The sequence below is a fragment of the Hippichthys cyanospilos genome, chromosome 2 (assembly GCF_059441005.1).
Source record: "Hippichthys cyanospilos isolate Australia breed blue-spotted pipefish chromosome 2, RoL_Hcya_1.0, whole genome shotgun sequence".
Lineage (NCBI taxonomy): Eukaryota > Metazoa > Chordata > Actinopteri > Syngnathiformes > Syngnathidae > Hippichthys > Hippichthys cyanospilos.
Genome location: NC_142370.1, coordinates 9866648 through 9877860, shown reverse-complemented (window position 1 = coordinate 9877860; position 11213 = coordinate 9866648). Strand labels below are relative to the sequence as shown.

Sequence of the window (11213 nt, the reverse complement as noted above, 5' to 3'; positions counted from 1 at the left end):
AACATCCGTGCATGCGGTCAAAAATGAGACCAAAGAAAAGAATTAACTGAAAAAAATGTGCTGGACTGAGCAGGGAGCGTCTGGAGGTATTTTCCTGAAATTCACCCGCATGCAGATGTGCAAAAAAAAAAAAAAAAACAAACAAAAAACACGTAGTGGCCAGCTCGCAACGATGTCCGCATGAAGTGGGAAAGACAGGACAGGACAGGAGCCCAAATCGTGTTAATGTGCTGTCCGGGGTGTAAGAGGCCGCCACAATCAAGCAAATCGCCTGAGACAGGTCGTGGCTGGCCCCGGGCGCCTCTCCGCGTCTTCTACCCCCCCTCGGTGCCACCGACCCTCGGCGTGACAAAGTGGCCCCACCAGCCCCGCCGAGCTTCTTTAGACCGATCTCTTCATGTCGGGTCAGGGGGGCTTCTCATGCAGGAAAGGCAAAGTTGCCAATTAGAGATAACCGGAAAATATTCCAACTGCTGCCCGTGAAGGATTGATTCTGAAATTAATACTTGACTCCATACAGTTTCAAGTGTGTATTTATTGTTGAGCTTGTATGAAATAACAATACAGAACAGGAAGAATGGTAAAAATGAATCCAAGCGAGTCGGAGCATATAGATATGATTTTAATTATAAACACGTGTAAACAATTTATGAAAATCATTTTAGCGACACAACAACAAAAAAAAGAAATCATTGCAGGCCATATAAGCCTACAATCGGGCATCCCTCCCTACAATTTTACAATACAATCATGTGACACGTGCGAGAGCTTAAAAAATAAAATATCCTTATTATATGGGGGAAAATGAGCAGGCTTTAAAACATCGTAAAGTGAAATCTTTTCCTACTGTCAGTAATATTTGAAGTCAAAATTAAATGACGGGTGGATTGTTGTTGAGGTTTGCATAGATTACAATTGCAAAAGAAAAAAAAAGACCAAATTGATCATTGACTTTTTGACAAGGCCTAAAGAGTTTCTTTTTTTCTTTTCCCTCGGAGAAATCAAAACGGATCGCAGCATGACTTGATGACAATTACGCACAATTTTCCTCACTGCATGATTCCCCCGCAGAATAATTCGAGGGGGGGGGGGCGAAAGAGCGACGCGGATCGGGTGTTGCAAAAAGTTCGGGGGCGCTTTTCGGGGTCGAATCAAGGCTTGTCGCTGCAATGTTTGAAGAGAGTCGACGGGCTCCCGGAGAAGTTGGAGCACTTGTCGGCGCAGCCGGCCTGCAGCGCCGAGCCCGAGAAGGGGTAGACCGCGGCCGCCTGTCCGAAGGGCGCTAGGGCGGCGGGGATGGGCGACGTCAGGCTCTGTCCCTGGTTGAGGTAGGCCACCAGCCGCCGCATCTCCTCCAGAGCCTGCGCCTGCATGAGGATGTAGTTCTTGGCCAGCAGGAGGGTGGCGATTTTGGAGAGTTTTCTCACCGACGGGCTGTGAGCGTAGGGAATGACTGCCCTCAAGCCGTCCAGCGCGTCGTTCAGGTCGTGCATGCGCCTCCTCTCGCGGGCGTTGATGCTGAGCCGCAGGGAGCGCTGCTCCTTGGACTTCTTGGCCGCCAGGGGCCCGCCGGGCTTGTCGTCCCCGAAGGGCGCGCCCCTCTTGCGGGACTCCAGCGCGTCGAAGGCGTCCTCATCGTCGCTGGTGTGCTCCCCGCCGCTCTCGTTGGACTTGGCCGTCTGGCCGCCCAGGAAGTCGGCGGCCGGCGCCAGGGCGAAGCGCCCGGCGCTTCCCGGACCGTGGCCGGCGCCGAAGCCGAAGGCGGACTGGCCGTAGCGCTGCGTCAGGTCCAGGAGCGCGTCGTTGCTGATAGACTTGAGCAGGTTCTCGTCGCTGGCGTTCATCTTCCTTTGAAGAAATCAGAACCCACCCCCCAAAAAAGGACGTTCCCGTTGCTTGTTGGAACTGGACTCACTGGCGGCGTCCCGCTTTGCTCTTTCCTCGCCTGTGCTGCTGACTCTTGAAGGAGAAGTGCTGTGAGGAAGAGTCTACATGTGCGCGCCGCTCCTCGCTGCTGCGCGCAGAGCTCACCACCGCCGCCGCCGCCGCCGCCGCCACCACCAGCAGCAACAGACGCACCACAACAACAAGTTTGAGAGCAAACTTGCCCAAGTGCGCTCGGCGGATGCTGGTGCGCTCTGGCTCGCGCCCTCCCTCGCCTTGGGCAAAGTGAGGTTGACGTCCTGCCCCGCGCGCGTTAGTAGGCGCGCCGGGCCCCGCCGGGATGACTCGGCCGACCAATCAGCGCGAGCGTTTAATTAGCGTCCCCAGGCTTCGTGCGCTCTTGTAACGTCAAGTGACACATAGCCCGCTTCGTTGTCCGCTTGACGACACTCGCTTTGTGGGAAGTGACGAAGTACAAATACTTGAGTGGATTTCGCCGACTTTTAGAGTAGTGGTTCTCAACCTTTTGTTTTTAATGACGATAGCCCTTGTGAACAGGGCTGGACTGGCCGCCTGACACGCTGGACAGATTCCCGATGGGCCGGGATCTTTTGGGGCCGATGCAGTTCTATTTAATTATTATTATGCTCCATTTTACCCCAAGAGATATGCGCACAGTTTAGAAGGGCACAGCTCATTGATTCATTTAAAATACAGACAGCAAACTGATCCACTCAACATCAGTAGCAGCTTGGTGTGTGTAAGTCAAAACGCCAGGGTTGTCATTTTTTGTGCCCGTCCATTCCTGCCTGTGAAATAATTTTCAACCAAATTGTCACTGCCGGAGAATTGTCCATGAATCGCGACGGCATCATTGTAAAGCTTCACAAAATAAAGGCATACAACAATATGCAAATGAATATACAATATATTTGTACATGTTTATATATACAACAAAATGGGCCGGGATACATTAGTTGCTTAATGTTACAACTGGTTTGCTCTAAATTTGAAAAGAATAATGGGTTGGGGGGGCTCTCTTAGTATGTGGTAAAGAGGGGGCTGGGGCTGGTCCTGCTGGGGCTGATCACGCTATCCCTTTATGCGCTGTTCATTTGTGTCCACGATTGTGTCCATTTTCTATTGTCAAGACAGCAAAGTGAACTGCATTCAACCCCAAACATGAGACATCGCTAGAAAGAATACTATGTCCTCCACAGAGTGCACTAGGACAACGTACGCTAGCGCCAATTCGTCAAAAGATATAGACCAAGAACAAATGTCCACTACATTGGAAAAAGATTTAGATTGGGTCGTGGGGTGTTCAAACATTGAATGAGGTGTGTGGTGGGTCTGTCACTAACCTTTGGACATTTCAATACATTATTTTTCTTCTAGACACAAATGATTTTCGAACCATCTGAGTCTGTATAGTCCGGCCTACATTATTTTACCTGCTTGGAGATTAATAACACCTGACTTGACTTGCCCTGAGCCTGTGACGAAATGTGGCATACGAAGCAAGGAACTTTTGAGGATATACTGCTCTCTTGTGGTGATAATGACAAATCGGTCAGCCTGTCACTCAGCAGTCGTAAGCGTGTATTTTCCACTTTTGCCTGTAGATGGCAGAAAAGTCGTTTTTGTTGTTGTTGAATGCTGGAAGAAATCGGCTGTGGTCTATTGCGGTTTTAACACACTTGAGTAATAAACGAACAAACATTTTTTCAAAGGAGATAAGTTCCACCAAGAAATACTTCCCGTGGAAAATATTCAGGTCACAATGTATGCCGATTTCAAATAAGGTTTAACATAAACATAGCTTGTGCATAAATTGCTTAAATGTCACAATTAACTAGTTAGTAACTGTTGTAAACAACACATCTTGGACACCATCCATCCAATATTCTCCCCCTTGGGCAAGCTCTCGACTTGAATTAGCTTGACTTGATTTATCAGTTTTTCTGGTTTTTAAGATGATGGATTAATAAAATTATTTCCATACATCGCTCAGCCCTTGACACCAGGCTATTAGAGTCCAGGCCTAAGTTTTATGATTTAGAAAAAAATTACCAGCTAGAGATGCCAGGATGGTTGCATAAAATAAATGAGAAATAGTTTAATGTTGCGCTGCTTGTGTTAGCATTGTTCTTTAATTTATTGTGTTTGATTTGATGTGTTAATAGTCTAATGTGTAAAGACTAATATCAGTTAATATTGTTGTGTGTTTTCGTCGAAGTGTGCCTATTTAATTCCTTCTAAAAGCATGCTAAAAGCTTCACAAGCATGACAAAAGTGTCAACATATCAGCTAAAAATACATGATGCATTGCAAGCCTGTTCGATGCGGCTGTGGTGTCGCCATGGCAACCGCACCCACAGCTGCAGGCCACCATTTGAGCATGCTGCTATTTGGAATATTGAATGCAGTGCTAGCCCAAGTCCAGCAAGTGGCAGAAGAGCCCTGGCCATTGCTAGGAATTTGGCATCATGTTGGTCAGGAACATTATGTGCTCATCCGCTTGTAAATGTTGTTGCTGCCTTCTGCAATGGTGCACCAGAATCAATTCAGTTGCACCGATTGCAATTATTCTCTATGAATATTAACCGTTGTGCATGTTAGCCTCTCAAGGCTCATAGTTTACAACTAAATATCACTCACGGCTAAAATTAATACTGAAATGCATATTTTCTTTATCTTCTTTGAAAAACCACTAATGTTTCCTGTCTTGTCAACCATTTAAAAAGAAGTTGTACATACAAAATTTGGAACTTTTGAAAGATTTAATACAGACAAACATTTAAATGAGGCTTGTGCACATATCCAGTTTAAAGTTGTTGTTTTTTTCTTCAATCCACTACAGCAGTTCTCAACCTATCTTCAGTGTGCCCCTTGTGAAATCTTTTTTCGGCCTAGAATCCCCTAACTACTGCAAAGTATTTTTGGGTGGGGAACAAAAAAAGTCTTAATACAGAGTCAATATATTTGGGCGTATTTTATTCAGTAACAGATCATTATACCTCTTATTTGTGGCTCGCCTGCCAGAAAATTGCATCACCAATGACAGTTGCCATCCAGATAAAACAGACCCGTGCATGTGCAAGTCTGCAGACAACTTACTGTTAGACAATTTAGCAGTGCGTTGCTTCATGTTCCAATTAATTTGTTCTTAATTTGAAAAGAAAGATATCTGTATCCCTTCTGTCACAGCTTAAACGAACCAACATTCAATTTAATTTGCTGATCCCTACAGAAACCCTGATCAAATCTCAAATATCTCCTGATATGCCTTCACTTATCCCAATACGAGAACCACTGCGCTGGAGCACATGGTTTTACTTTTTGGGTAAAGGTGTGGTTTCAGTTGTATTTAGCTCTGAAGTACTCTGTGTTTTATTCTTGATTTCTTTTAAATGAATTGATTCTGTAGTAAGTTTTATTTGAATCAAAATTGACTACAGTTTTAACTATTATTAAATGCTGACCCATCTTTTGGCATTTGTTGCATTGTCTGTTTCACTCACTCACTCACTCACTCACTCACTCACTCACTCACTCACTCACTCACTCACTCACTCACTCACTCACTCACTCACTCACTCACTCACTCACTCACTCACTCACTCACTCACTCGCCATCTGTGTAAAGGGCCACTCTAAAACAAGTAAAGTTGGACTTTGGAGTAGGCCACTTCCATCTCTGGCTGCCGCGTAAGATTTACTAAGCTTTGGATTTCCACACTGGACTTCAGTCTCCCTCTCAGGCAATCAAAAACTCCGATTGATGGACTTTTTTCGCCACATTGCCGCTCATAGAAAGTCTACGACAAACTCCATGCCTGACCTTGAAGGAGCAATCCAAAGTGTGGGAACTTCTAAATATTTCCAGAAAGCGCAAAATGGCGTTAGCTGCGCATATGAATGACTTGGCAGCCACCTGCAATGGCTCGCGCAGTGTTGGTGTTTGGTGGGAGGCTTGCCGCTGACGCCGCCTATGCAAAACAGAGCGTCAAGCATCAAAGCAAGTGTTTTGCTGGCACACGCTGCAACATTGTACTTTTGCACATTGCGCCCACATTTCATCGCGGGCCAAGGCAAAACAAGTCAACAAATGACACTCTGCACTGTACTTTCTCACCCCTCTTCTTACCATCTCCCTCCTTCGTGTCGACTGTCTCTTATCTCCTTCTTTCTGTTCAATGCAGCCGTGCCATGCAGATTTTTTTCCCCCTTTTTTGCAAGGCGGAGGTATGCTGGAGAAAGGCGGGGTTTCTATGAATAATTGTTGAAGATATTTTTACCGTGACCCACTTTGGAGTGTCTTTCTGCCCCTTAAAGGTGCAGCATCCTGTTTTAAGTCATTTAGCGATTGACCGCCTCGTGCTGTGTGCACTGTGATTTCAGTCCACTTTACATAAAGCGGCCTATAACTACCGTGTTTCTGAAACAAAAAGTTTCCATTTTTTTCATAGTTCGCCCAGAGCTTCGACCTTTACTCAGGTTTGGTGCAACTAATATATATTTTTTTCTTCGTCATAATGCATTTAGTTCATGTTGTTCATGCACTTCTACTTTATTTTTTTACTTATTTTTGATATTTACAGCTCTTCTCATAGATCAGGCGTGTTCAAATTTGGTCCTCCAGGGTTCTTACATATTTTTTCAGGTGTCTTTCCCTGACAAAGTAGATTCAAATGATTAGCTAAGATGCCGATATGCTAAAGGCTTGATCTTGTGTGAGTGCTTACAATATCCTATTTATTGTGCATTTTAGTGCTTAATTCGAACCATAATTGGTTAGCCATGGGTCCCAAGATTGCTAGTGATGTTAAAGGAAGAAGTAAGAAGATGATTACTGATTAGTATGGAAACGAAGCTGGAGGATAATCAAGAAATATGATGAATGCTAGGCTAGGCGAGGCTAGGATAACGTCACTAGGGAATATGGTCATAAAAAAGTAAAGTCATGTCACACTAAATGTAAATAAATCCCTTACTGCACTTACTTAGTGCACTTACGATGATATTTTGTTGTTATATATATATATATATATATATATATATATATATATATATATATATATATATATATATATATATATATATATATATATATATATATATATATATATATATATATATATATATATATATATATATATATATATATTCTATTGCCCGTCACATGGCGATTTTGCCTTATGATCCCAACTGCCAAATGGACTCATTTCGTATAGCGGGGGTCCACTGTATATCTTTAATAAAAATAATATGTAAGTTTGGTTATTGTCACTGGTTGCCCTTGTACTTCCTGCTTTTCCTGGTCTTTGTGAAGACTATTAGGGCAGATTGAAGCCACAGAAACGCAAAGAGCACAATTAGCAACAGTGCAGATCATCAACATTCTGCTGAGTCTTTGCAAGGACAACATGTACCAGATCCGCACTGGAACATTCTGCCTCCAAGAAATAGCCTCATCTCTCCCTCTCCAGGATGCTGACGACACAACACAGTGTGTTCAGCTTGTTCAGCGATCAACTGCCAAACCTCCTGCCAAGAATCCAAAAAGGAGCCGCATGACTTTCAGAGAGCAACAAAGTTACGGCGGACAAAGTTCAACTTCCCGCAAGCTATGCCGCTGGTGACACATGTTTTACCCTAAAGGCTTATTGGAGCGCTACAAGCTTGGTGGAGGCAATGCACCTGCAAAAATTCACTCCGAGGCCTATTGCTTATCCAATTTTACTTATATGAAGATGCTTGTCATCAACACAATCATTTTTGTTCTTGATAAATGGACATTAGCATGCATGTTTAAATATATATATATATATATATATATATATATATATATATATATATATATATATATGCATAACCGTATTCTTATGCTTTTGATAACTATAAACAAAACACAGAAAACCAAATACCACATTTACATTTAACTGTGAATGTTTATAATTGTTTGATTATCAGCATTTTACAATCTATATGCAATTTAAGCACAATTGGTTCCACTTTAGTTTGAGTCAGCCTAGTCAGAATTTCAGCAAGTGTGCAGAGTCATCTGTTAACCTGCCTTTGAAAATTAATCCAACTATACTTGTCAGCCAATATGGAGCACTCAAGCGCTGCTAGCTATCAGCTAATTCATGCTAGATGCGGCTATTAAAACTGAAGCACCGGTAAATGTTAGTAACATACACCAAATATCAGCGTAGTTAAGTCATTTTTTTAGGTGCCCTTAATTGCCGATTGAAGGTCATTTCACTGATCATGTGGCAACCGTTCATGGTGGGCTAATGGCAAACCGGCAAAAAAACTAGTTAAGCGAGTTGATCGCCATGATCTGCATGCTGCTGGGAACAAAGGCGTTTCAAAGTATTTACGTCTATATCTTATTTGATGAAGTGAAGTTTGTTATGAAGTTGGCTTTTGAAGCATGTTTTACTGTCATGCTGTCATTGGCTTGACATACTTTTTCTGACGTGTATACGAATAAGTAGGTAAGGGCACGTCCCCCAGAATTTTCCGGTACCAAGGCACTTGAATTATTCGAGTACTCATTCTAGCCTATAACATCCCACTCCTGTGATTAAAGGGAAAGTTGATATGCAGTCCTTTTCCTTTATTTATTTATTGTATGAACGTTCAATCAGTCCGGTCCTTGGCTTGTAGATGCCCCCCTGTACATTCGACTGTGACACCCCTGCCCTAGTGTGTGGAGGGTTAAAATGCAGCCAACAGTTGCTGACAGCCTTAGTGACAAATAATGGGTGCGAATGGACCGCATGACAGAACTGTACTTGTCTGGTAGAACGCTGCATAGGATTGAGACACACATCTTTGAGGTCCTTTCTGAAGTCTGTGTGTGCACAATTTGAGAGCTAACCAATCTTACCCCCTTTTCACCTGACTGCCTCCGTTATCTCGGTTAGTCCCCTTTTCCCTTCAGCATGGCTACATTTTGTCCCTTTGTGTGCCTGCTCAAATGCGCTTCGCTCCCACCCCCCATTTCACATCGGGCAAAGTCAGCTGCAGTTTTCCTTGAAGGCTTTTTTTTTTTTCCGCAGAGAGGAAGTCCATATTTAATGAAGTGGGTCTCTTGTTAAAATGGTTTTAAGTGCTCCTGTGTGGAGCTTGGGGCCTGAGGGGAGGGGCTTTTATTTATTTCATTGGGCGGTTCACTGCCTCTTTCCCGCTCTGGCTCGGTGCAGAATCGAGAGGATTAGAGCGACGGATCCCCCTCCCTGTCCGCAAGCTTCTTCTTCCCGCTCCCCGGCTGGCCGTGCTCCGTCCCTCTGGGGACGCGGCTGCGTCAGTCCGCATGAACATCCATCAGAGCGTGATGAGTCCCAACACACAGTACATGCGCCAATACAAGATGAAAGCTAGCCAGAGGAGAGCTAGCTCAAATGTCCCCAAATAACATGATGGAGAACGCAACACTTAAGAGTCACACGCGAAGATGGTTGTCCTCAGGCTGGAAAGTCACTTTTTTTCATATTACATCAGTAGTGGTTGTGTTCCCCATAAGCGCCCTTCAGTACAGAAGCGTGGAAATGCCAATGTGAAGTCGACATTCACTGCAAGCTTAGGTACGTGTCGCAAGTACTCGTATTTTATTGGACTATCACTGGGCCTCGCGTGAATTATGCCAGAGGGCAGCCATCTTGCGTTGGCCACTGTGACTGACAACTGTTATTTTTTGCTTCGCTGAAAAATCTGATATCAGTTGCTATCAGTGTGTGTTTTAACCAAGGATGAAGTATTGACAACCTCTCAAAGAATGGACTTTAAATGTTTGCTCAGAGCATTCAGACTACAATATCTCAGTATCGCGAGTTGTGATTGAGGAAGGTTAGATCTACATTTCGCAGCAAATTTTATCTGGGTTTTGTTTTGTTTATGATGACGGTTCTGACAAGATGATGTATCTTTCAGTAAGTCTCAGGCCTGATACCATGGTAATATATTAGGGTCACCTGGTTAAAAGAAGATGAGATGACATTTGAAGTCAGCATGACGAGGTTTCAATTCATCAAGACAAGATTTAAAGTCATCATGACAAGGTTTCAATTCATCAAGACAAGATTTCAAGTTATCATGACAAGTGTGAGTCATGATGAAATTTATGAAATGTTTGAATTTCTGACATTTACAAGTACTTATGAACTTCGGATGCATTCACAAGTGTTGGAAATTCAGATGCATTGCAAGTACGTTCGAACTTGAGACACATTCACAAGTATGTTCAAACATCGGATGCACTTACAAGTATGTTCAAACTCGGGATGCATCAACAATTACAATCAAACTTTGGACGCATTTACAAGGACGTTCGAACTTTGGATCTATTTACAAGTACGTTTGAACTTCTTACCTATCTTGAAGTACGTTTGAACTTTGGACGTTGACAAGAGTTTTCAACCTTCGGATGCATTCACAAGTGCGTCCAAACTACAGATGCATTTACAAGTACGTTCAAACATCGGATGCATTTACAAGTACGTTCGAATTTTGGACCTATTGACGAGTACGTTTGAACTTCGGACGTATTTACAATTATGTTCGACCTTGGGAGCTATATAAAAGTAACTGAATTTCGGATGTATTTATAAGTACGTTCGAACTTTGGACATATCGACAAGTTTGAACTTCAAACGTATTTACAAGTACCGTCAAATGTTGGACCTTCTTACAAGTGTTTTCGAACTTGGGAGCTATTTAAAAGTATTTTTGGATTCCTGACCTATATACAAGTACGTTCGAACTTTGAAGCAATTTACTATTCCGTCCGAACTTGGGAGCTATCTAAAAGTAACTTTGAACTTCGGATGCATTTACAAGTACATTCGGACTTCATACGCATTCACGTGTACGTTCAAACGTCACGCTTATGTACAGGTTTGAACATGCCACATGCCAGAAGTTTGAACGTACTTATAAATAGGTCAGAAACCTATTTATAAGTACGTTCAAACTTCTGGCATTGAAAAGTACGTAGGAACTTTTGACATTTACAAGTGCGTTTGAACCGCTGACACATTTACAAGTGTGTCGGGAATTTGTAAGCATTTACTAGTACGGTAGAGTTTTGGACACATTCGGGAGAACGTTTGAAGGAGTTTGCCAGTCGAAAACGTCGACTCCACATTGGCAGCTCCACAACTGCGTACTCCAGTGTTTGACTTGCACTGCTGCAGTTGTCCCCTACTTGATCAGTGGGCTTTTATGAGCAAGTTTGAACAAACATCTGAAGTGCGTCACCGAGGAGGCAGAGGAAAAAGTCAAAAGTCTGCACGAGATTGCGCCTTGCGCTGATTCCT

General features: G+C 43.4%; 1 protein-coding gene across 1 annotated transcript; it reads right to left on the bottom strand.

Moving 5' to 3' along the window:
• Positions 1-515: 515 nt before the first annotated feature.
• Positions 516-2307, bottom strand: bhlhe23 (basic helix-loop-helix family, member e23). Its single transcript, XM_088409164.1, has 2 exons — positions 2032-2307; positions 516-1959 (listed from the first exon to the last, which is right to left on the bottom strand). Exon 2 carries the CDS (start codon positions 1842-1844, stop codon positions 1152-1154), a length of 693 nt encoding a protein of 230 aa, XP_088265290.1. The 5' UTR covers positions 1845-1959; positions 2032-2307; the 3' UTR covers positions 516-1151.
• Between the last annotated feature and the right edge of the window lie 8906 nt (positions 2308-11213).

Excerpts from the sequence above, each read along its gene's own strand:
- bhlhe23 (XM_088409164.1), bottom strand. The coding sequence starts at position 1,844 with ATGAACGCCAGCGACGAGAACCTGCTCAAGTCTATCAGCAACGACGCG.